Source organism: Acipenser ruthenus, chromosome 16, assembly GCF_902713425.1.
Source record: "Acipenser ruthenus chromosome 16, fAciRut3.2 maternal haplotype, whole genome shotgun sequence".
Taxonomy (NCBI): Eukaryota; Metazoa; Chordata; class Actinopteri; order Acipenseriformes; family Acipenseridae; genus Acipenser; species Acipenser ruthenus.
In genome coordinates this window covers 7024985-7052652 of record NC_081204.1, presented here as the reverse complement: position 1 = coordinate 7052652, position 27668 = coordinate 7024985, and the positions used below count along the sequence as shown (strand labels likewise).

The window sequence follows — 27668 nt, the reverse complement described above, 5'->3', positions numbered from 1 at the left end:
CAGAATATTAAAGATAAAATACATATTTAAATATAGTTAAATATATACTATTTTGCATACCTATAATATAATAACCCTTTAGTTATAAGACCATTCGCAGTCTTGTTCTTATTAATGGCTATGACGTTATGATGTGAGACTTATCAAAAGGAGAGTAACAAACTATGACATCACCTTGCGAGCTTGAAATATGTCAGCTGGGCGGGACCAGCGCACGTGTTCTGAATAGGGAGGGCAGGTTCACTATCATCATTTCAAATCGATCGCAGCTGGTAAGGAGTTCGGGATGTGCAACTATCGTGTCAAATATGACCACCAGTCTGTTTCTCTCCATCATGGCACTTCGGGGAACTCTAAATAAGAGAATGGAGAAAGATACCAGTCATTAATGGTGTGCGTGATAAAACTATGTGTTAATAATGCAATTCGAATTCAACATGTATTGGATATATTCACTCCGCAAAGTGTTCCGGTCTTGGTGGATAAACTGACTATTTATTTTGGTTGCATTTCGTGTTTGTTTTGTGGGGCTACGCTCTAATGTCCAAAGGTGTACCCTTAGAACTTACAACCTGCTAAATAAAGCGCAAGTCGTAGATGCCAGTGCTGTGGCTAATACTGCTATTCTTTCAGCAGCGTTCAGCAGTAAGACTGTGTGAACGACGCTGGCAGCACTTGGTCGTTTTGTTTGATGGACTAGCAGGCTTTGGAGGTGTATCGCAGAGGGCTGAAATTGAAATCAGTGAAGTGAACAAAAAGTGATTCACAACAACAGTGTCACTTTTGGATAGTAAAGTTATTTTTGCACAAATGTGGATTGCTACAGTTTGAGTAATACAGGTAAGGTAAGCCATGTTTTTATGTTCCTAACATGCTTCTGCATTTTGGGGATTTAACTGTACGAATCTGGCACAAGATTGCAGAGCGCATACAAGTCAATCGGTCGTGATTGATCCCATTTTGCAGAAAAGATCAGGTCATGCCACAGCCTTGTGCAATAGTGACACGGTACTGCTTTGTAAAATGAGCTAGTTTTGTTTTTTAAAATATAAATATACAAACTACTGAATATTGTTATTCCTGATCTGTATGTGCGGTAAATAACATTTTTAAGGCACTGTGTCATAATTTGATTCACGTACTTTGTGTAATTTGAGTTTGTTGTGTTTGGTCACATTTGACAAAGCGTGTCAAAAGCTTAACGCTGTCTTCCTTTTGGGTTAAGTTGTTCCCTATCTCAAGGTTTAGGATGTTTGCAGAAGTGCTGTGACCACCCAGGATTCAATTGAACAGGTAAGCTACGAAAACGGCAATAAACTGAAACCGACCTCGCATCACGGTTTGTGTAGTTAGCTAATAGGAACAGTACTGTATCTGATAAAACAAGGGGTTGTCATTGGTACATTGGTTTCTATTGGGTTAAATAGGCAATGGTTTGGGGCTCGGTACGTCTGAACTCCTGTTCAATGGTCTGCAGCTTTTGGTCCGCTGATGAAAATGTTCTGTGGCAAGGATTTAATCACTTTGCATGGATCATCGACGGCGAGAAACAGCCTACTGAATAAACAACCTAATGGAGAGTAAAATTGTTTTATGTGCAATAGCTTTCTTTTGTTGCTGAGGCTTATGGAAATGTGATTATGTATGAATGTGTTTAGCCTAGCGCAAGTGATAGAGTCAACCCTACACTTACCGAGGATACACAATACGAAAAGAGCATTAGAGTACTCTGATGCATAAGCAGTGTATTCAGTCCCCAATACATAAAAGCATACCCGAATGAACACTTTCCAGGTGTGATGAAAATATTTTGCTGTGGGATGTGTTAAGTGGCTTTATTTCTCAATGCAATGAGTTAAGCATTAATTCATGTTTTAGATACTGTATATAAATGCATGTGGCAGCAATTACTTTGATTTAAAAAATAAATACGCTGCTTTGGTTCAATTTCTGCTAAATTAGAGGCATGGGGTTTTGAGTTAAAAAGAGCAAATCAGACACCTCTGTTTGAAAGGAATCTTTGACTGCGTTCTCATTGACAGACACATTTCACTGTAACAGAACAGTTAATCCTACAGACATTACTTTTCCACTTTGAAATATCCCAGAAGGACCCTCAGCCCTTTTGCAGGAAGCCTGACCCCTGGTATTTCATTTTGAGGGTTGCTTTGAATAAAAAGACTCCCCCCCCCCCCCCCCCCCCCCCCAATACCTGAGGCAGCAGCTCTTGGTCTGTAAAATAACTCAACTGCCATTTTCATTCAGAGATTAAATGCAGATATTAACCAGGCTTCTTATAAAATCAGCCTGCGCATGCCAATGCATATTTGGACTATTCTTTCAAATTAAGATTCTTATTTTGCTCACCGTATCTCTTGCATGGTATACATTTTTACTATTATGGTGAGAAATTGTGCCAAACATACTTAACATTTATTTACAGCTATACAAACAGCTGCCTTCAGTGCTATACCATTTCAATAAAGCACAAGTGGAAAATCCCTATGCTGTTTTCCAGTGGGATTAATAGTTATGTTCCCTACTGTTGTGACTGATATATCAAGATTACAAGACAAAACCCTGGTGAATTGCAAAGCTAAAGTCATTGGTCGGTATTGGAAATTTCAAGCCATATTCCTGGAGCTCATGACAGTCATTTTATTGTTACACTGAATTGTTATATGGAATAATTTCACTGTGACACAATGCAATCCTCAAGGAGTCTTCTTTTCAGATCGTGATATTGGGTCCTGTCAGAAACGGCAAATTTGCACCTTCTCAAACACCCAACATTTCTGAGGGTGCACAAATAAGATATAGCAAGAGCTGTTCAATATGCACAGCATACAGGGAATATATGTGGATATATATATATATATATATATATATATATATATATTTCACATTCTCTTCTGCTGGTTTTATAAAGTCTGGGTTATTGTCATTACTCTGAAGCAAAATGTGACTCCAGTGCTTCCCTTTATGAAAGATCATTATTATTATTATTATTATTATTATTATTATTATTATTATTATTATTATCTTTTTGTGAAATGACACATGTGCTTAATTGTTAATTATTTCCAGGAGTCCTAAGACGTTTTTTTTTAAGAGACTGCTGAATTCGTATGAAGACTTTGTTGTGGAAGATGATCCAGTCTTTTGTGCTGTTTGAAACAAAGATCCTCTGAAAAAATGAAAGAAGCCATTAGGTATGTGATATTTAACAATTATAAGGTGCAAGAGAATGTACTTTTATCTGAAGAATACATTGTGAACTGTTCTGTTTTAAAAGGCAATGCCTATGTAGTGGTTTTTTTTCCCAACCAAACAGCCTTGTTTTTGTTTCTGTTTAAGTTTATCCTTGTGCTTATTAATGACATTTTAATGGCAGATAATCTAGAAAATGCTGAATTTTCCCAAAGGTTTGTAATGTAATAAAGTATATGAAGTCTGATTAATAAATCAGCTAGATTGGTTTTATCATTTTATTAGCATGGTGTCTGTGTGCAACCGAATGATTATTGACAAAATGAGCAAATACATCATAATTCAAGTGCGTACATTATTTTTTACTTGTGCTGGTGTTATCAAATGCTTCAAATGTACATGCCATTTCATAGAAAGATTTATTTTTTTCATCAGTGCACCACATGTTCTAGAATACTTTATGAAAGATAGGTTTAACATAACATACCATTTGTATAGCATTTTCTTTCACAACCTCTCAATATATAGTATTTGATTAAGACCAGATGGTGTATCACATATAATCATTTTTTGCCTGACTTGGTTTTTATTAACATGCTATGAAAATTTAAAACAATCTGGAGTTTTGCAATATTTCAGACATATATGTTGAATGGCTTTAGATATATTTTTATCTTGTTCCTCTTACACTACACATACATACTGTAGATGTAATTCTAATACAAAAACCGCTGGAAATATATACAGATATACAGACTGCAATGCTCACAGAGCTGAATGATGTCCTTCATGTGAATTTCTCTGCATCTTAAATTAGTGATTTCCAATTTTTATGGATGCTCTTTTACAGGTGTAACTGTTGAAGCCCTATTCCAGATTGTGTTGTAAGAAGGATCATGCTATTGTAAATCCATTTGGTCTGTTCAGTTGGGAAGTAGATGTGCAGTAACACAATATGCAATCATCCCAAGTCTATCTGTCTATTTACGGATGTCAAGTGCAATACCCACCATTGACATCTGTGAATATCCCTTATCAGCTGGAGTGAATTTTGCACAATGCTTGGAAGTCAAGATAGTGGAGTCTATTTTATTATCCAAACAGTAGCAGATCATAATACCACCACCCCTAAAATGAATAAAGCTCTTTTGTATTGTTTGTGTGTGTATATATAGTAGTGTTAATAAATGGGTCAATAAACCTCCCTTGTGGGAGAAAGAGCAGCTGAATAATACAGAGTCAGAGTGGAGGTATTAACTTTCACCACTTTAATATTGACCCTCTTGTGTTATTGTTAAATAGCAGTAAGGACATTCTCACCTGTTAAATGTAACATGGACAACACAAAACGTCCACCAGATTGTACCATTTTAAAGGTTGGAAGATGTTTTCCTTATTTAAACCAATCAATTAGGGTGGATTTAAGCACTTTCAATGCAACTGATCATTAATTACCAATAGGGGGTTAAGAAATTATTCCTCATGTTGAGGGAGTGTTGTGAAGGGAATTAAAGGGGCTTGGAAACACAGACACAACCTGATGCACTTATTGATAGCTCTGACACGTCTCACTGACTTTATACAATTAACAATTGATCCAACCTTTTTAGGTCTCGCTGTTTTATATGCACTGCAAGTGCTGCCATTAATATAATTACAGAGGAGACGATTCCAAGCTGATCATTAGCAGCACAAGGCCTCGCATAATCAAGATGTTAATTCATTCAGCGTATCTGATGATATTAAAGATTCTTGGGATGACTTGGGGAACCTTCTTTAGCGTGAGTCATATTGAGTGTCATGATCCATAAATATACATGATTTAACAGCGTTGGGGATGAGTGACTGGATAATCCAAGTGGAGTCGGATTTAAAATCGTCATTTGTAAAACCTTAGAAAAAGGCATGGTTTCAAGTCAATTAGAACAGAATTTGAAATAAATGTCAAGCCGCTGTGTGACAAAGATGAAACTGAACGCAAGGCAACGAGACTGAATTTAAGACAGTGGCTGCATGAGCAGATGGAAGGACTGTCCAGTAAACCACAGACAAACAGTACAACAATTCGGTCTGTGCACTATCAGTAATGCCAGCTTCAGATGTCTAAAGAATCATAAGATGAACCCATTTCTAGAAAGACGCTGTCCCTTCATTAAGTATTTAATGTACAAGTGAAATATCATTGACTGGAGTGGTTGTTTTATCAGCAGAGCTTTGTGATGCTGATAAGATCTGATGATTAGAGTAAAAGTTCAGAATTTTACTACGTCATCTTCAACATTTAAATTGATATTTTATGTGTTTGCTGCAAACTGAAACATTAATCATATCATGGTTCCAATAAGTGTAATACCTAAAATTGACAATGTATAATGAAAAAAAAAATGTTCATGTTAGTATAGGGGTACAGCATCAAATGTAGGAATTAATCAACTGCAATACTGGTACTCTTTAGAAAAACAATTCACTATTGCTGTTTCAATATATGAACACCAGGTGGTGCATAGTGAAAAAAAAAAAAAAAGCTTCAACCAGGATTTAATTTTAGCCACAAAATACATGTTCAGCTATATGTAGTAGTTCACAAGCAGATAGTGTCTGACAATTAAACATTTTAAACTGGGCAGTGTGGATTGCATTTGACAGCTACAATTCATTTATTTTTTTGTCATATACATGTTGGAGGTAAAGGTCTGGAATTAGCTGCTGTATAAAGTGTACCAGACCAATTGCAGAGGCTACATGTCTTGTGTGCAGATAGTAAGGTATGACTAAGGTGAAGACATGCACTCCTGTTGTTAGAAAATCACAACATAATGCTGGGTCCTCGGAGGTATTATAGGGTTTCACAGAATATGTTCCTGATTTTTCTGCAAGTTTCATCCTCTCAGTTTCTGATGCTATTGTACAGTTGCATGTGAAACACTACTTGTAATGTTGTGCACTTGGATATACCACCTCGTAATGAATAATATTATGTATACAGGATGATTTAAATATTTAGCAGGGCTGGGCAGTAATACAAGTATGCATCAAGTTCTAGATAGGTGCCACTACTGCAGCACGTTTCTGATAGGATTAGTGGTGCTCCTCTATACTCTGGAGTTAGCTTCTCATGGTGGTTGATAACACATGTCACTGTCCTCCCATCATAACAGTTGCTTACATTCACCTTGCACTATTCAACAGAGTGGATTATTTTTAATATGTGTCAGTATTTGATGGGAAACATAATATCAAAAACAGTAATAGTTATAGAATCTCATTTAGTCACTTTATACAAATGTTCATATCGGTTTTATTGCTAACCTGGTGGTCTTTCATATCCCATCATATTAAACTGTAGACAACATGAGATACATTTTTCCATATGCAATAAAACATATACAGGGCAATAAAGTTTAAAACCTACAACATATCAGGACTGGATAAGTGGAATCTTACAGTTAGCTAAATGCATTGACTCCATAACCTCCAATTAGATAACGAGAATGACACCAATCTGCAAAGCTTTATGCATCTACTTTCCATACCAAGATTTGCACAGATCAAAGTAAATTAGTTACTTAAATATGGCACTTGATTGCAGCTTTAAAAAGGAAAGCACTGGAAATACTTTGCTACAGATAATAAGACATTTAAATGTAAATTGTGTTAAACTGCAGGTTACCTGAATGAAATATATAATTTGCAGTTGCATGTTTTGATTTTCACTCTAACCTCCTTTCTCCATAAAGCAGTGCTTGTTCACCTTTTAGTTTATAGGTGATTTCCAGCTGTAAATGCACATGTGATTACATAGCTCTGCAGTAATTATTGTAATATGCGATTAGAATAACAATGGGTCTGGTTTATATCAATGGCAGATTTGCTTTTTGAAACTATTAGTGTGCAAAATCAAACATCTTATGGACATATACATATATTTCAGCAGAAAACCATATGGATGTTAAAAAAATTAAAGCCGAACCATTGGGAGATGATCAAATAATAAAAAAGTGTCTCTACTTTTTGCAATATGACTGCTAATAATAATACAAATAATATAAACTATTGTTATAATTTATAGTCACTTTTCTGACAATTATAGACAAATTATGTTAACAAAATTGCTTTGTTTAGGGCCCACAAGGCAAACTACATGAATAGTCTGTGACTTCTAAGACCTCTGTCAAATGAAATGCTATGGTCTTACTTGATGACACTGATTCATTTACCACAGAGGGCACACTTTTTTTTACCTTTTTAGAGATTTGTGAATTGACTGTGAAGTGCAAGTCATTGAAAATAATTACAGTACTGGAGATACAATAGTAGAAATCACGCACTATAGGCCAAGAGAATGATTTGCTTTGCAAAGCCACGGTCAGATAAAGTATGCCTGTGTTTTTCAGCTCTGGATTTCAAGTGTGTATTGCTTGGATTGGTGTGATTCTTGTGGATATATGGAGACATTTGATAAAAGATGTTTTTGAATTCATGGGGCTGTAGCCAGGGCTGCGAGAGGAAGGGAGTGTTTTTTGCAACTAAGGATTGGAGGCTGGGCCTCTAGACAAGGGAGAGAGAAAAGGACAGGCCGGACTCCAACCCAGAGAGCCTCCCCTATGGAGTCGAGTCTAGCCCTAATGGCCTCCGGGCCCCTGAAAACACAGCGTCCTTTGACTTCTCGGAGAGTCGTTATAGGCTCGGACTCGCGACTGGGTCCCAGTTACCGACCGGGTTCGACCATCAGAGGACGGAACGGCTCATACGAAGTCTTGACGTAAGGAAGAAAATAGAATCTGAAAGAACACAAATAATCGTTATTTATAGGACTCGAGCACTAAGAGTATGAGGTCCACATCCTGGGAGGATAAAGAAGGAAGGACTTCTTTCTTAAGGCAAGATATAGTGTATGAGCTGTGAAAGAATAGTGTGGCCGGCGGTCCCCTCTGACCACACGAAGAACCTGCAGAGTTACTGGAACTCCAGGTCAGGGAAATGAGACTCACTATCCCCCCAGAGGGGACCCACATGGAGGCACGCGGCATATGAAAAAGTGAGGAGGAGGAGGAGGGGAAAAAGCAAAATGCAAGAGAAAGAGCTGAGCTGTGAGTGGGTTTAAATAGGGTCAATGATGATAGACAGGTGAAATTAGGAAGGGGTGAAGCCCTAATTCACACCCCCTGAACTCCACTAAAGTTAACATCAATTTGTATGTTTCCAGATAAATTCATGCAGCATTTCCAAATTAAGAAAGAATTTAGCTGAGATGTTAACTGTAACAGCCTTTACTTTTACGAAAGAAAGATGAAGCAAAAATCATTAACCTGACATGAAGACGAGAGGTTCTATTCACTCCAACCAATTTCAGGAATCTAATATTGGTTTATTGATATGTTGCATCTAACCCTTAACAAAATGTGGCCAACTTACAATCGGTTGTTATTGTGTCAGAATTAGCCAGTGTTGGTATTCTTGAGTATTTCAAAAATGGATATAGTGAAGGCCTCTGATAGATTTTATAATACAGTATTTTATATGTCAGGAATGCAGGGTGCATTACATTTTAAATCTTTAAATCACAGGGGTGGGTGGGGTGGTGGTGGTCTGGTGTTTGAGTCTTGATAAGTTTACTAAGTAAGACATAGGCGCTGAGACCTAGGGGTTCAGTCTCTGACTTGCTCTGGTTATAACAGAGTCATTATCTGTCTGACCTGTTGGAAATGAGAGCGGACCTGGTGGACGGGGGTCCTGATCACAAATCGACCACTAGGATTTGCATTGACTTTAGTTCAGAGAATGTGCTGGGTGCCAGAGCAAAGCTGATGCAGCAGCTGAGCGTTTCTATGCAGATGGCGAGGTTACAGAATATAATAAGGATTGTAAAGGTTTCCCACACTGTCGCTGCCACTGCTGCCTGTGCATGACCTTCATGCAGTAGCTTTGCATTCTCAGCTCGCCCTCACTATACTGCAAATGAAGGAGCTAAGAAAGCAAAAGATCTGATAGGTGATATACAGATTTTAATGCTAGAATACAGATAGGGTACACTGTTCTGGGGACACATTGATAGTTTGAAATGATCCCAGGTAAGGCTGCTGTCTTCCATGCATGTCAGTGGATGCACATACATTAACATTATTAAGATTAATGGAATTTTACTTCACCTTCTTAAAGTACTGTATTACCTGACTGCCTGACTGTATTATTTAAGAACATGAACTAAATATTTCAATTAAAATGAGTACATTGTTTTATTCAGTTTTTTATTACACCATTTTGGATACATTTTAATTAGGCTAACAGTTGCCATATAGCATTCCAATGTATATGCCTTTGATATCACACTGGGTTTAATTAAGCAATACAGTCATTTGACACTTAGGGAATTAGTAAGCAATAATGAAAGCAATGAATCTACTATACTAGTTCTGGTCACTTCTGAAGAAAGTTGTTAGGATTGCATTTCAATAAAAGTACACATGGCTTTGTTTTGTACTCATGTACATTTGTGTTGCTTTATTTGGTTTACATTGTGATTTTAGGTCTTGTTTTTCACTTTGTTTAACACTTTAAAATGGATTAAATACATTGAAACAGGTAGCGTTCCTTTTTCACAGTGTTGTTGTTTTAATGTGTAGCGTGTATGCTGTTGGTATGTTTTACTATTTGCCATTATTGCTGTATTTGCCTATTAAAAAGATTATTGATTGTTCAATATGAAACCCAGTATCGTCTATAAGCGTATGATCTAAAATGACTGTATAAGCCATGCAACTTTCAGTGTTTTATAACAATTCTGTGTTTTATAAAAATGTCATTTTTATTTTATCAAGTGTTCTTTATATTGCTTTGCAAGAGATACGACTGACATGTTACAATCAACTTTTATATTTTAAATACAGGCGTTGTACTCAGTCCAGCCTACATAGATGCTGGGCTAATCTGCTGGTAGTCTTTTTTATGTTTTGAGGTTGGAGGGGTCAGGTTGTTCTTGGGGGTAGATAAAACATAAGTCTAATAGTTCAGTAGCACCACAAATCAATAGCCCCAAATGCCTAACTTATTTTCACATGCACGTTGTACATGGGTGTTTTATAGACACATAATTTTGGCACCAACTACAAAAGGATCAAATGCACATTTAAAATCAGTCACAATTAACCCAGTAAAGAAATAGCATATATTAGCGTTGTCAGTCCTAATTATTAGGTTAACAGTATTTGGCCTTAAACATCCCTTTAAACAGGTCTCTTGCTTTGGCCTTATTAGGTCTTACTGAAGACCTTAATATTAGCAAAGCCCAAACTCAGCCCAAAAAGCTGTTGGGATTTGTTGGAAGGAGAAGGAACCCCCATCACTTAGAATGTGGAACAATCTAACAGTAGATGTTGTTCTGTTAGAAAAGACCAATTATGTTCTGGAGGGAAAGGAAGAAAAAATATTTGGCCTTGGAGGAATCTAATGGCAACTTTGATCTTAAGCCAATAGTACAAATTAACCATGTAACACGACATTTTGAAATGCTTCTTTACAATGCCATTGTGTTCCTTGTAGGTTACATTATAGCAAGGCTGAACAGAAAAGTAGCCATGGTGATTTCTTGTAGCAGATGGGATGTCTGGCTTATGGTGAAGAATTTACTGAAGTAAACCTGTTCAGTTTAGATGCTATTCTGAAACAGACAGAAAGGTAAGAACTATTACTTCTGTTTTTGTTTTTTTCTTCAGTTTTTGTGTGTCCACCAATCCTCTAAATAAAAAATAAAAAAATCTGGAAATATGTAAAAGGGCAGTATAGAGAAGGACTGTGACAGAAAACTCTCACTTCCACTGGAAAACCATAATTTTTAATAATTATTAAATCACTTACACATAAAAACATACTCGTACTTAAGCTACCATATATTTTACCTTGATTGTAAGAAAAAAAAAGTGTTTTGTTAAAAAGCACAAGCTTTTGTAACAATTATTAAAGTACACCAAGTATGCTGTACTACTACACAGGGTTAAAGGGCTGCCATGCTCAATTATTAGTACTGGTAAAAGTACTAATGCTTTGTTATAATAATCCTGTAAAGAATACAAAGATGCAAGGTATTTCTCTTAATAAAACTGTTTGTGTTCTCCTGGGCTTGTATAAGTAGTTGTTCCGAGCTGTGAGGTCAGATTCCACACTGGGGATTGTATTTTACAACCCGCTTGCTCATTATGCACTCCCTATAGACTAACTAAGTGGACCTGTAAGTTTGTTTTTAATCTGTACCTTCAGCCTCATCTTATTTTAGTGAGTCACTTTTTGTCCTTTTCTTCTATGCTACTGTGCTTTGTTCAAGAAACAGGTTACCGGGGGCTAATAGATGCAAAAAGGCTAAAAAAAAAGGGGGGCAAGAAACCACTGATGAGATTAAAGTTAAACTTAAAAGAAACATTAATAAATTAATTTTTGAAAAATGTTCATCGTATTCAAAGACCATATTCAGGGGAATATTTGAGGAAGCACCAGATATAGCATCAAGTCCATTTTATAAAAGCAACAATAGTCTTTGAGCATCAAACTCTTTCTGCTAGGTAGTTTACCTTGACCACGAGTATACTGCAAAATTGTAATAAATATATGCCACATTATATATGTGGCAAGTGTTTTACGAGGGGTTTAACCAATTTCATTTCCATGATACACAGGATGTGGGTTATGTTCTGAAATATAACTGGTATAGAGCATTTTTTTTGGCTGTGCTGTGATTTGCTAGCATGTTGACAGTTATATTTCTTTTAAATCTATTTCCAGGGTTTGTTCTTCAGGATGAAGTTTCACACCAGAACAGTACAGCTGTCCTACTGGCTCTTGCTGATCTACATGTTAGCGTTGTGCTGTAAGCTGATGTCCGCTGCAAACCACTTTCCCAGAGGACAGACAGGTAAAGTCCTTACTTCTTATTAAGTGCATCAGGGGCCAATTAACGAAGGACTTGTTTTCTGAACTACAGGTTTGAACAACAATAAGGCCGCAATAAAAACAAGAGAAAAAGCTTGTGACTTGTGTTCTCTTCAACTCGCTAGACACATCTTCTTTATACATCGAAGTACAAAAGAAAAGCTAATTAGACCAAGGATTAGAGGATGTTGGGCAATTTTAATAAGGTGATCTATTTTCATAGACCTATAACAGCAATAATCCTCAACACGTTGGTCCCTAAAAGAAAGGGAAATAACCATCTGAAATATTTTAAGTGTGGTCCGATCTGTGATTTTGTTCACATGACATCCGTCTGTGTTTCTGGGATTCAGCCTGTTTGTACTGTACCAAGTACAATGCTTTGAAAAAGAAAACTGTTGCGAACTAACTTCAGTAATAAGCATATTAATATGTATGACTTCAGGCAATGGAAGACAACCCAAAAAGGAGCACCGTGGCTAAAATTAAGTTCATGGCTAGCAACTAATTGGCACCCACAAGCAAACTGATTCTGGTTTACATAATTCCTCATTATGTTCTTCCCTTGTGGCTATGAAATGACCATGTCATGTAAATTATTTAGTGTGCCATGAGTTCAAGCGTCACTTTAAAAAAAAAAAAAAAAAAGCTGAATCATTAACTATATGTAAAATTCACCCTAATGTCAATATTTTCCTTTATAACAAGGTGAACTTATTCAACATTTAAACGCCTATAGCATTACAGTACAAGTGACTGATGCTTTTTTTTTTTTTTTTTTTAATTAAACAACTTTCAGGCTCCAAAGTTTCAGAGAATAATGCAGAATGTTAATTGGACCATATTTCAGTCTGCACGCACTTTGAAGGTCACATTTACTGTTCTGTAGATCCAGTAGGGGGTAGACTTTAAAAGACAAGCATTTTTTTAATATATAAAAATAGATTCCATTGTGTTTCACATAGTCTGAACTAAACGAAAAAATAAAAAAGATTACGAAGTAATATATTTATTGGAAATTTAATTTAGGGTTGTAATACTATATTATACATTTTCTTATAGCATTCGTACATATTCTAGAATTGTGTGTTATAGTTACTGATGAACTTTAAGGGTTATCTGTATTATAAAATACAGTGCATGAATCATACATATGTATTTAAACCAGACACAAATGTGCATAGATATACCGATTGAATGTATTTTGTACAATAAAGCACTGTTAAACAATTGCATTTTTCCTTCAACATAATCATATTAAAATACTGTAACCTGTTGCTATATCTCCTATAATGTAGTCAGCCTGAATTGTTTTGCATTGTTTTGTGCTGTATATTTTCTCTTTGTTCCCTTGCAATATGTTATATGTCCACTAGGTGGCTCTAAAAGACAAAAAATGGCCCTTTCAGAACCAGAAAACAGCTGTTGTATAGTTGAAGCAGTATTTAGTGTATGAATTCCGATACTCATTAATTTAAGTTCAAGTTCAATTAATTAATATGTGTAAGCCTAAGTAGAACATGTGTTACTGACATTTTGCAAATAGTTTTTTTGTGCTGTGAATTCAATGTTATAATAGTTAATGTAAAATATGTAATGTTCTGGTTCAGTCCCATTAAGTGTAGCTTAGCTACACTGGCAATCATTGGTGAAGAGTGCTAGTATTTTGTACACGGTATCCCATTTTCAAAGTGGAAAAGCAATACAGGTGGAGTAAAATAAAACGTTTTGGTCACCTCACCACAGTTCCTTGCATCCTTGTGTAATTAATCTGCCTTCTGATAAAGACAGGATGGAGTTTACTATTGTATTAAAAAAGTCAGTTGATCAATGACACTGTATAAGTTGGCATTGTAAAAAAAAAAGCTTGCTTTTTATCTTATAGCAATTTTTGCCAAGGGTTCAGTCCCTGGGTGTCAGAAGGGAAAGGCTATTTCAGTCTGGCCCAACCTTCATGGACCTCTGTTTTAATAAGCCTGGGATGGTTTTGGAGGGAAAAAAAAAACCAAGCAGCTGAAATCCATAAGTGGTCTCTGTGTAGCTATCATGCATCAAGCATTTATGATGATCACTTGGTTTATTGCTCTTTATAAATGAGGATATTCCCACTGAATTGACATATTTCTGCTAACAAGTGGCTAGACCCACCATATCAATCTCGACGGTTCTTGGCTGAAATCTGCACAGTTTCACATCAGCAAGGTGACCTTTTCCAAGCAGCTAAGGGGGGGTGTATTGTGATGAAGCAAAACAAAAGAAAATGAAAATATCTTATTGTTCAAGTGGAATAGATACCGCCCTATGTATGCAAGCCAGTTTAACTCTTGACAATCTTTTTCTCATTTCCGTTGACCAGCCTGTACCTGTATAAACATGAACATATTAAACACCAGTTTAAAGGAGCTGTATCACAGGTGTTAGAATGTAGCTTGCTACCCTTTTAAAGGCAGACATGCAATGTACAGTAAGTCATTGTACAGGAAGATGCTCTGAAGAAGTGCATTCAAATGTATTGATATCGCTGGGCCATGTGTCAAAACAAAATAGTATTAAGTACTAAACAGGCAGCAGTAGGCTCCTTTATTCCTGACAGACTGAGATGGCACGGAGGGTGCATTTTATTTGGAAGAGATTTACGTATAAATGAAGCTCTGGTTCAGAGCCATTCAGCCATGAGAACAACCTGTAGATTTGCATAAACTTTCTGATTTCCACGATTCAGGGTGTTAAACTGAGATAATGTCAGGGTGATTGATGAGGCACAGGAGACACGACAGTTTGCAAGGAAAGAAGCGAGCAAAATAATTTGCAGCAGAGACAGCATCTCATGATGTTGTTTAGTGCTTGATAAGAAGACAGAGGAACAGAAATCAGATTGAAATTACTAGAAGATGAAAAAGGATGGAGATAAATCGGCTCGCTCTAGTGGTTACATCCCTTCTTAAATGCGAGTTGCTTATTAAATATTGCACTCCATAGAGTAACAAAAAAACTGCTTTTCTGTTGGCTTACTGGTTTTCCGTCACTTTGAACGTACTCTCAAAACTGTAGTTTCAGTTTGTGATTGATTTTTAATTGAAAAGCATTGAAAAAATATGAATCCCATGATCTTATTGGAAAACAATAGTACATCATTAGTGTCTAATCATTTAGTTTTTGTAGAGCACTATTTTGGTTTACAAATCCAGCCTGGCCCAATATTTTATTTTTGTAATATCTCAATCCTCGTATCTCAATATGGGTCACTTCAGTGGATAATGTACTCAAATTGACAAATGTAAAATGTCTGACTTGCATAACTGGCAGTTCAGTTATTGACAAAAGAAAGATATGGTTTTGGATGATAAATTATACAATAATTCATCCATCGGTGTCTGTCGCACAATAATTCATCCATTGCATCAATGTGTCGTTGGTTTATGGTCACAATTTTTAGGGTTTAAAACAATTCTCACTTGCAAATTCAAGCATTTATTCAACCTTGGAATGCAAAATGTTAACGTACAAATAATTTCAATATGCAGAGTTTACACCAAAAGATTGATTTCATGGGAGCTGACTGATGCTGTCTCATGACAAAGAGTCTTAGAGTTTTGCAATACCATAACTGCTGTAAAACCTGTTGTATTATCAAGTAAGGAGTAGCCTATTGAGATTTATTTTAGATGTGTGATGAACTAACCCAACTAACACAACTAGTATTTTTTTCCTAATCCAGTTTAGCAGTCTAGTTTTTAATAGTTTCTTTCCATAACTTACAGTATACAGTCTCTGCAGTACCTGAATCGCTAATAGTTTATACCTGTCCTTGTCAATTTCAGAATATGTCAAATGAAACTGATTCTGAAGCGTCAGCATACACGCTATTAAAAGTGATCTATTGTAAATTGGTATCATGAACTGTCAGATTGTGTAGGGCTGTACCTTTCTTATCTTTGCCTGTTAAAGAACTCCTGCCCCCAGTGACCTAATTAAGTCACTGGAAGGCTACAACACTTTGTAGTGTGGCATCACAGCCACAAGACATTCCATGCCTACAATGGGAATGCCTTTGTTTTGGAGAATGGGAATTTTTCTGTAGCTATTGTGCAAGATGCTACCTTTAACAGTTTGTACTAGCTTACAGTTTTCTTTAGTTTTATGGTATCCGTTATTTATATCCTTATCCAATCAAATTCATTTTTGTGTGCTTTTTTTAAATAATATGTTACTAACAAAAACTCTAGACGATATAGACTCATTATACATTTAAAAAAATATCTTGTGGGACTGCTGCAGTCTGGGTTGAGGGTCAGGGTCTCACCTTTCTCATGTTTCAATTGGATCACAGCAATCTTGAAAACAGAACAGCACGGTTGAGCTGTCGTTTTATAGTGTGGCTATGGCTCTCTCAAACACTACCACGCTTAAACTGGGTACGGTTAGGCCTTTGGGTACGTGTACATGCCAGTCCGTGAGATAACATTAATAATGACTCTGTTTCATATTCTTCTTCTCTGTAAGAAAGTGACAATTGGAGTGTGTGCGAGTGCCACTAATGTAACAGGACATCAGCAGCATTGTGTTGCTGTTCAGTATGTTTATACCACTGATGATGACACCTTGCTTCTTTCTAGCAGGAGCCATGATACAGAGCAGGTAAATACGGTCCCTATGGGCATATATTGTTTTCTAAGTAGGCCTACTTAAAATGTCCCTCAACTGAAGCCTGGTGTGCCCCAGGGTATTCTTGAGTTATCCACAGAAGAGCATTTGACTCTCATTTTTCTTTTTCAAAGGCAACTGTGCTTAGCATGACCAAGTGTAATTTGGTTCAGATGTAGTCAGCTGATAAAAAATGAGCAAATAGTTACACTTAACTCCTCTGGCCTCAAAGCGCCTCTGCATTATGTGCTATCACACTGATAACGGTAATGATTGGTAGTACGAAAGGGTGGCCTAGTCAATAGAGGATATTAAAAAAAAAAAATTGTAATTTCTTGCTGTACAGGCAGTACTTAATGCCTAGCAACAAACCTCATGCACTACATTTCAGACGTCAAGGCTAAAATATACAAGCTCATTACATCTAAGTAATTAGTTTACTCATGCATTTGAAAAGGTCTCCTGTGTTTGACTGCAAGTTGTTACAGTTTTAGATGTACTGTAGGTGTGCTGTATGTATCTACACGGTTATACAGTTTGTGTTCGTGAAGCAATTTTATTTTTTGAGGGGGTACAACAGCAGGGATAAAAATCCTCAGGTAACTTTAGAGGACTGTCTGGTTTACAAATGAGAATTTATAGGGCCTTTTCTTTGTGGTTTTGCACCTGAGCATCCAGGTTGACGGCAAGCTAATTAGCCAAACTCTTTAAAGTTGGAAACAAAGTACATATTACACCAGCACGTATTCAAATATATATTTTTAGTATAGTGAAAAAAATAAGCTCTATGTATAAACCCAAAGAATGACTCTATTGCTCAGATGTGGAAGTCCTTTGTATTTTTTTTTAACAGAAAATATCCATACATTGGCCTATCTCCAGCTTAAAGCCATGTTTCTGCCCAATTTTTTTTATGATAACCTTAGGCCATCTGCCCATCTATTATACGGGGGCAGAAAATCACTTTTAACAGCCTTTTGCTTATCAGAAAGCACTCAACAATATGTATCTTCAGAGCAGGTTCACTGTCCTCCTTTGTTTTAACAATGCTGTGTCCTTTTCCCGGGCCCTGGTTTGAGCTCAATACAGCCCTGTTTTATAAAATTGCATTTAAATGCACATTTCACTTGCTTCCCATGATGTCAAAAATAGTGTGTCTAGTAGAAAAAGCTGCGGTGATAAGAACAAACAAATCAAACAGAAAAGTAAAACGGATCAGAACTCGCGGTCATTTCAGACTATGCTGACACCCCCACCGGCTCGTAGCCTGGTAATTAAGTGTGGTTCTATGGTTCTATGGTTTATTCAAGGCTATCAAAACTTAATTACAGTGCAGAGTAGTCTTTTCTAAGCTTACTCTTGCTGAACAGTCAACCGGTGCTTACTTGCTGGCAAAGACACGTTTATAGTATGTTCAACATTAAATTGTACAAAAAAAACAAAACGTTTTATTATTTATTTATTTAAAATTGAAAGAGATTACTGGCGTTTGTGATGAATGTTGTTAAATTTAGAACTAGGGTTAGTCTTATACAATATATATTTACAGTCGTCAATGCATTTTATGCATGATCGCAGTGCATTTTAACAAGTTGTCAAATATGTTTAGTTCTGTTTTGTAAAATATGAAAAACTGTGGATATATTGTCTATCTGATATGCAAAGTGTTGTAATGTAGGAAAAACAAGTTTATTGCGTTTTTTAGCCATATCTTGCTTCTTTGTACTTAAACAGATAAACAAAGCCCAGCATTTCTGCAGTGTAGCTCACTCTATCCAGTCTTATGTAACGTCTGTCTAGTAAAACGTGTTTTTTTTCATTTTATGGTAGGTTTATACACATAACAGAATGCTTAACCTCACTGGGGACAGGCAGGATAAAGGGTAATCCATGACCACTATGTATAGCTGAGGAGATAAGACTGCAAACTGCTGGGATGAGAAAACAGGAGCAGAGTGAAGAAATGCTACTTTTAGTCCGTGGAATCAGCAAAATGGCTTTGGAGAGAAAAAGGCAAACACACTTTAAACCACGGTGATGGAAAAAGGTCATTTTGAAAAACAAAAGCTGTATAATGAAAAGACAGTGGATTAGGACTGTTTGCAGAAGACTTGAGCAGTGGTATTGCATTCGAAAGGAAGAATTAAAAAGCTGCAATTGGGTTATTTTAAAATACAATTATAAATCTTTGTTGGAGATAAAGTCTATGTAACAAATTACTGGCAAGCTTTTTTTTTTTTTCTAAAAAGAGAGACAATGTTACCAAGCTGCTGAACCCTGCAGGCAAGGGCCCGGCCTGGGAGGTCAGGATTTCTTGAGGGCCTGACCGGTAGTGGTCACTGGAGTGTGATGAAACAAACTATCCCTCTCCAACCCTGTGGGAGCTCAGAGGCCAATTTAGTGCTTTGGGCCCCTGTCAACCTGCAGTGAGCAGGATTTACACCATGCTCGTGTGGCTCACATTGTTCTTCACACACCACTGCTTTTACTATGTTCAAATTCTAAGAGTGTTTGTTACATTTCCCTCCCCTTATTCCAGTAGCTCTTCACGTACAAACCTCCATCCATTCGACCGTAGGCCGTTATCCACACCACCTCATTCCACTCGTCTGGTTCCACTCGTCTTGGAATTTGAATTCATTTTAAATATAAACCACTTTATATAATTTCACATTCGAGATTAATCCACTGTAAAGAGCCACCTTTCTTTGTAGTCATGTGTGAGGTCCAAACTGGTCTCTGTGGTTCTTTTGTAGGGGATTTATATAGCTACCTATCTGTTAGCTAAAACCGTGCTCTTCCACATAACTCCTGATGGATGATGTTAATTAGCACAGGGATTTATTTTAATTTCTGTATAACCATAACAAATAGGTGGGTGGCACTCCCAGTATACTGGTATGTTAATCAACATAATTTATATTTAATAATTTGAACCATTAGTTGATGAAGAAATACAGGTAGCCTTTTGAAAATTCAAAAATCAATGCAACATACCAGTTGAAGGATTCTGAAATAAATACGTACATATTTTTAAATTATTTCTTCATGAAAAGAATAATTCTTTGGATTGTAGGTGTATGGTTTGTTGTGGCGTGCACTGTTTCACTACATATTTGAATTGTTGTTTCTCTCTCAGGTTACCACCAGGTCAAACAGGGGACTTGTGAAGTTGTTGCTATACACCGGTGCTGTAATAAAAACAAGATCGAGGAGCGATCCCAAACGGTCAAGTGCTCCTGCTTTCCAGGGCAGGTTGCAGGTACAACGAGAGCAAGGCCTTCATGTGTAGAAGGTAAATGTTTAAGTCAGGTTTTTCATTCCAAATCCTCATCACATCTCGTAAATACATTGTGTTTCTTAAATTATGTGAACGCTAATGTGGATAAACCAAAGCCTAATTACAGTACCGGTCTGCTTGATTGAGGCCCAGGACTCAATGATAGGGGGTGTTTTGGTCTTTTCTGAGGTGTGCTTGCAGACCTATATGGGGAAGTTTGAAGAATACTTAGTTGTATTGTGCCTTGCTTTTGTAAGTGCCATGGTTCTCTTGGGAACAAACATCTGCATTTAATATCATCAACGTTCACAGACTGGCAAAAGTGCATTCCTGTAAGTGTCATTTTAAGCAGCCGAGGCTTTTAAAAATCCCCAGCCTTTTGACAAATAAGGTAACAGCAGTCAAGAACAGTTTAAATGCCAATGTATAGTGAAGAGTAACATACTGGTAAGTAACTACTGAAAAATGATACTGTTCTTTTGAGAGTATAGCAGCACTGCAAAAGTGGATTACATCTCTACAGCCTGTCCTAGTTATTTTGCTTAAGGGTTATTTTAGAAATTCATTCAGGTACTGCTCCTATACAAATAAAATCCACATTCTATCCCATGGTTATCATCTTAAGAAAAATAGTTTGTTCATTTTGTGTATTTCACGAGAACCATAGATTCCTACATAAATTTGTTTTCATACTTTCTTACTAACTTTATTATTTATTTTACCTTCTCTTTCAACTTTTCTATGATCAGATTTGAGATGCAGACACTTTATTTTCCAGGTGTCTTTCCGTCTGCATCATTTTACAGCCTCCTTTTGCTCTGTACTGTATAGACCAGGAGATTCTATGACAATTGAGAGTGGGGTTTAACAGGTGCAATAGGGCTTCAGAATAATATTTGAGTCCTAACCAAAGTATTAAAGTGAATTCTCTTACCCTTTATAACCCCTTTCTTCTGTTGAAGATCTTGGGCTGTTTGTTCGTATTGTACCTTCAATGCACATATTTCAAAAAGTGTTAGCTGTAAAAGTTGCTGTTGTTTACTGGTGCCAGTACGTGTCTGTGCTGTAGCTCAGATGCATTCCAGTGGTCTAGCTGCAACCAGGCCTTGTGATCTTTTAACTAAAGAAAAGCGAGACCAGTGCTAATGCTAATCATTTAGCAACCCACATTTCACCTCTAGGCCAGGACAAGTATATACTTGAGTTAAAGGCTACAGTGATTCTAAAGTGATCCTTAGTTTGAACCTGGGTTATTGAACAGATGCTTGGACCTCCCTGATCTGTCAAGGTAGAACTGAGCTCAATAAATTATCTTACAATAAAGTATATATATATAGACATGAAATAAAACAATAGTGCATTCAAGCAAGTATTGGCACATTAAAGCATAGACTCCCTACCCTAGAAATCCAATGCACAACCTGTACATGTAGTAACAGTTTTGAACACACCATGCTTTTGCATATTATTAAAAGATTAGAGCAAAAGACCACTTTTTTTTATTAGTTTGGTATGTTGCACATTCCTACAGAATTTTTTTGGCTGTGCAGTACCACTTTCTATAGTGCTGTAACACTGTGGCCAGTGGAGGGTGCTTGCACCATTCCTATCTGTAGTATTCTATAAGAGCTTAAACATAGAGCCATATCATCTGAAACCTTTCTTTGAAACATTTTTTTCCTTCAAATTCTCAACATTTATTATAAAAAATATTTAAAACATAGGAAGAAAAGTACATAATTACTATATTCCATTTCAATATGAGCCAAAGATAAGATACTGTGGCTCAACTGATCTACATTGTATTAACCTGTGTCAAATTCAGTATTACTGGCACAGATCAATACCAATCTTTAGCAGGTCATTTCAAGGTTTTTTGACGTTTTGTTAAGGCTGCAGACATAATCCAATCCAATATGTTCAATGGATTTAGATTGGTGTCTAAGAGACTGAACGCAACACAGGATTATACTGTAGTATATTTTAAATCTGCCCACTCTTATTAAGGCTTTCTTCATTTGTAATTATATCAAACAGTAAAGTTGCATATCAGTATAGTTATTTTTTTTACAGACCTATTACCCTTTACTTGAACCTAGAGTGACTACACAATGTAACAATTTTTTTTTTTTTTTGTTCCTGGGTAGTAAGTGTTATTTCCTAATCGTGTATGCCTCAAAAGTATAGAAAATGGCTATTATTCCCCACAAACTTTGCTTTTGTGACCAGGACAGTGATATTTTGAAATTTACCTATTTCCAATGAGAAAACGGGCGAGTTTGTGTCTTTTCGTTCACATAAAGTCAGAAAAAAAACAACATATGAATTAACATGTATTTATACTAAAGTAATACAAAAATGACTACAAAAGATTTAGAAGTGAGTAGTTTTTCGAGATTTACGATTATACTGTAAATCACTTTCACGAATCAGCCTCCAAATGTAGTCTCCCATCATGTTCTCGTTTTTTTAGTGCTCAACAATGAGATCGAGCAACTGGAACGGCTTGATCCATACAATAGAATCCTATTTTGAGAATCAGCAATAAGCTGCTTCATCCTTCCATGTACAACGGATAACATGTATTGCATGATATGTAGCAATGTGTGTCACCTGCACTCTCTTTAAATGTTAATGTTCACGTTGCTGTCAGAGGAAGCACATTTCTTGGTTGGTCTTTACAATACAGCACAGACTGTAGGTGCCAGCATATATTATATGGGTAATGTACAGTATTTATACAGTAGCTTTTAACATACATGGCATTTCTTACTGCATTTCTGCATAATTTAATATGTACATTAAGTTCTAACACAATTCACTGCTGTTGTCATTTTTTATATCTTTCTGTAGAGCTAGTATGTTGAATGATTGTAGTAATAAGAATGTCCACTTGATGTCACAAATATTTCAACAAAAAATGTTTTGGTTTGATTTCAAAACCATTTAATGCTGTTGAAGCTTTAAAAAAAAAAAAAAAAAAACAGGAGTAGAAAACTCACAATGCAGTAAAGTGGCCTTGTTATAAACCCCAGTGTTCAATTTACTGGTAATTAAAAACCCATTTGGCAGAGGTTGTTTTTATTGCATAAAATATCAAATATAATTATAATGCGTTCCTTTTTTGTTGTTGTTCAGAACGGATATAAGGCATGCGTTCTGTGTGCGGCATGAAAATAAATAAATTGTTCATTTTTTCAAATGTGAGATAACATTTGTCAGTCGGAAAGTTCAAAAATTGCATAAGCTGTCAGTCTTAGCAACATCTTTTATTCTGACACAGTCAGTGACATTTCTCTGTGTTTTTACCAGGCCAGTAAATTCCAGCAGACTAAATATGGAACACAGTTCTGACATTTTGCACATTTCACCTCAAGAGCTCATTATCTGTGCTGGAATATTCCCAGAAGTAGACAGCACACATTGCATTAAACTACATCCAGTGGATATGCTGAACTAAATCAGATACAATACTGTGCTGGCATCCCGTGTGCCAGGTCTTTGTAGTCATAAATCACTTTTGTGATTATACTAATTCTTTGAACCTTATCTTTATAGGGCATGCTAAGAAGTTGTCTAGTTTTTGTTTTAATAATTCTATTTATTGATGTGAATCTTTGAAAAACCAAACTATAAAACCATAGCCTGGTCTCTGTGTAACAGCATACTGTATATAATTGGCTGGTCTCAATTTAATGAATCGGATAATGTTTGTAATAAATACAAACAACAAAACAAAACAGACAGTGTTTTGGACTCAAGCGTATCAAGCACGTGGTTTTATGTGTACAATTTTAAGTGTAAAACTATGTAAATTAGACACATTACCAAGAGGGACTGTGTGTCTTTTTAACCTGTTTTCTGTGATTAGCCAGGTAACTATTCAAACAAGCATTGGGCCATTGCATTCCTCCATCTATTTGACATCTGGTGGGCCTGACACAACAAACAAAATAACAAAAATGGCAATTTGAATTACTTTCTCTCTGCTACTATCAGTATTGTAAAGTTTACTAACTCCGGCTTTTTTAATATGTTAGCCTCCATAGTGCTGCAGAAGTGGTGGTGTCAAATGCATCCGTGTCAAGACGGTGAAGAGTGTAAAGTGCTACCCGATCTCACAGGGTGGTCCTGCAGCACTGGCAACAAGGTCAAGACAACGAAGGTAAGACATGAAAAGCACAGCTAGATCAGTTCAATAGAGGAGTCGCTTATAAAACGATCTTCAATGGCACTACACAGGAGGCAGTTACATGCTACCACAGTTACGCATTCCGTAAGCACTGGAATCAGTGACACCATAATTATATTCCTTCTATCTTTTTTTTCTCACAATTTTATAACAGAAGTGGTGTAAAAGGGTACTTTTTTGCTAGCATAGTAAAAAAAGATCTACGCAGAAGCAACAATAAGAAGTGACAGGGAACAGGTATCTCACCAAACAGGTAAGAAATTAAATACAGTGGAACGTTGCATATCGGACTGTCACATAACCGCCCTGATCAATTAACCGCCTCGCTAAATGAATACATTGACGTTTCAATACACCAGTCGAGAAAGCCTTTTTTTTTTTTGTGCAATGTGTTTGTGATGGACCGCACGCTTGTAGATATTGGCAGCCTGTTGTCGTAGCTTTTAAATGCATTTAAATTAAACAAAGCAAGCTTCATAAACGCAATGATTACCGGATGTTTGTTTAAAATAGCTGAAGCAATATTCAAACCGAGCTGCTTATCGGCTGTTGGCAATATCAAGAAAGAGCGCAAAGTACCGTGACAGAGATATTAAGAAAGCAGAACCAGAGAGGCAGGGACTTCTAGAGTTAAGAAAGAAGCCATCGGGGCTCCCGAGTGGCGCATCCAGTAAAGGCGCTCCTCGCAGGATGTGCCCTATAGCCTGGAGATCGCTGGTTCGAATCCAGGCTATGTCACAGCTGACCGTGACCGAGAGTTCCTAGGGGGCGGCGCACAATTGGCTGAGCGCTGCCCGGGTAGGGAGGGCTTAGGTCGGCAGGGGAATCCACGGCTCACCGCGCATCAGCGACCCCTGTGGCTGATAGGGTGCCTGTGGCTCTGCAGCGGAGCCGCCAGATCTGTGTTGTCCTCCGGCACTATAGGTCTGGTAGCATTGCTGTGGATCTGCAGTGCGAAAAATGACGGCTTGGAAGGAGCACGTTTCGGAGGACGCGTGTTTCAGCCTCCGTTTTCTGAGTCGGCGGGGTGGTTGCGAGTGGTGAGCCGGGGATACAGATAATAATTGGGCATGCTAAAATTGGGGTGAAAACCGGGGTAAAAATAATTGGCGACGACTAAATTTAAAAAAAAAAAAGAAAGAAGCCATCAGTTGTAGGTTACTGTACATTTACCGTTTGTTTTGTATTTATTTATTTTTTTTAAAAGCTTTGCATGGAGATGGCTTATAGCAAACCGCATCGCAACACTGTATTTGTAGCCTAACTAATCTTGTTTACGTCTGCTTACTTTTAAAGCAAAAAATGTCACCATGTTTAAAGCAGTTTGCATGTTGTTTTTGTTCACTAACCTATTTATGGATGTGTAAATGCTTTTTCTATAGATGTTCACAAATCCGACTTTTTCACATATCCGCCTATACCCCAGTCCACAGGGGGTCGGATATGCGACGTTGTACTGTTATTATGGAAATGTAGATGATATCACATATCCTTTAAAAGAAAAAAAGGTTGTTTTGAAGAGACATTTTATGTTATCAACTATATTCAGCTCACCCGATTATTTATGATAATTTGACTTTTAAAGTGTAAATGAGTCACTCATGAGAGATACATGGATTTAAATGACACCACTTCATGCCCTTTGTTCTCTTTTGAAGTATGAAAGTTAATACACAGCCCATTGGTGAATTATTCAGTTGATCAGGTGTCATTTATTCACAGGTGAAATATAAAAAACAGTTCTGAAGAGTATAAAACATTAAGAGAGCAATTGCAAGGAGAGTAGAGGAACAGCTGAACATCTCTTGCATTAATTAAATGCATTATGGCTGCCAGACCCATAGAGATTTTAAAAATAAAGGTTTGTAATTTAAATTGGTAACATTGCAGACAAAAATTACAAATACAGAAAAGATCTGCTCTGGCTTAATCAAGCGGCCAACTTTGCAGTAGGTGTAGATGTTATTTTATTACAAAAGGTTTGTCTTGTTAGTTTACTGAACCTAGAAACCCAGTGAATAAGCACAGTGTTTCTGAGAATGACAAATGTTACAATGGATCAATGAGCGGTACTTTTGCATTTGCTAACTGAAATGAGAAGAGCGTTTTACATTGAGACTTGCTCAGTAGAACTCACAATAGATTCTTCAAACAAACAAGGTTTACCGCAGTGAAACTAAAAGTAGGCTCCGGGTAGATGGTCTGGTAGAGACAATGGCTTCCTCAAGGTGTCTTCTGGAGTTTTCACACCCCCTTAAAAGGAGTATTAATAGGTCTGATAGTTGGGAGTATTTATGAGCAGATACACGACGGATTACCGTATTTACTTTTAAGTGGATTCGTTTTGAGATGTTTGTTGCATCGTTGGACAACATGATGATTATGAGGATTCTCAGGTTTCAAACCTCACAGTTTTCAAGCTACAATCTTATAAAAATCTCTCCTACTTGGTTGCTTTGCATTGCTTCTTTGTGATGTAGAATGCTTCCCTTGTTTATAGTCTGTACTAGTAGCGGTGCAATAATATTGACTTTTATGATCAAGTCAGAGTAAACAATTATTAAAAAGGTGGGACAGTTTAATTCAAGATTAGTCACACACCAGGCTATTTGCTTTCATAAGTAGACAGAAGCTTTTCATCTCTCTCTCTCTCTCTCTCTCTCTCTCTCTCTCTCTCTCTCTCTCTCTCTCTCTCTCTCTCTCTCTCTCTCTCTCTCTCTCTCTCTCTCTCTCTCTCTCTCTCTCTCTCTCTCTCTATATATATATATATATATATAAAGAAGCAACCAATCAGCATGCAGGCCAAAATTCAGCCCTAAAACTGTCAGCCAATCAACATGAGTTTTTTCCAAGAGGCTCTAGCCTGAAAACTGGGACATATGATACTGATTCTTGGAGGTTCTTATGTAATATGTTCTCATGTTTAGAAATGCATAACAGTCGTTACCCCAAAATCTAACAATGTTCATATTTGGTCTTTTTAGGTGACACGGTAGCAAGAAAAGTCACGGATCATTCTTGTGTGAAACCCTGCACACGTTACCTTAGGGGATAAACAGAACCAGCCTGTTTTGTCTGCAAAAAAAAAAAATAATGATACAACTTTTGTAAATGGGACGGAAGAATTACTATAAATGATGGTAATGAACAGTCACACTTTGGTACTACAATTGGAGAGATGAAGAAAAAGAAGCTGGCTGAGAAAATGGATTCAAAACAGCCCACAAGTTCAACTTTTCTATCCATGAGTTCTTTTGGATGACAGTTTTAATACTAAAGCAGTTACATTGTGTATGGAACAAAATGCAACGACTGGTATATTCATAAAGCATTTCAGATGTAGGCTCATCCTTGGAGTACCTTTATATCCTTCCTGTAAGATTTTGGATGATAATGTTGCACTGTGTAGAATAGAAATTTAAC

General features: G+C 36.8%; 1 protein-coding gene across 3 annotated transcripts; it reads left to right on the top strand.

Annotated features, from left to right (window-relative positions):
* The first annotated feature begins 219 nt into the window (after positions 1–219).
* Positions 220–27389, top strand: LOC117412592 (chemokine-like protein TAFA-4). Of its 3 annotated transcripts, none has more exons than XM_058988623.1 (8): positions 220–840; positions 1226–1293; positions 3115–3212; positions 10750–10884; positions 11983–12112; positions 19913–20068; positions 24094–24218; positions 27230–27389. In XM_058988623.1, exons 5-8 carry the CDS (start codon positions 11998–12000, stop codon positions 27239–27241), a joined length of 408 nt encoding a protein of 135 aa, XP_058844606.1. In that variant the 5' UTR covers positions 220–840; positions 1226–1293; positions 3115–3212; positions 10750–10884; positions 11983–11997; the 3' UTR covers positions 27242–27389. The 3 variants fall into 3 exon arrangements, with proteins under 3 accessions (XP_058844606.1, XP_033876975.2, XP_058844605.1); XM_034021084.3 differs by having other exon boundaries at positions 3088–3212; XM_058988622.1 differs by having other exon boundaries at positions 220–845; positions 3088–3212.
* The last annotated feature ends 279 nt before the right edge of the window (positions 27390–27668 follow it).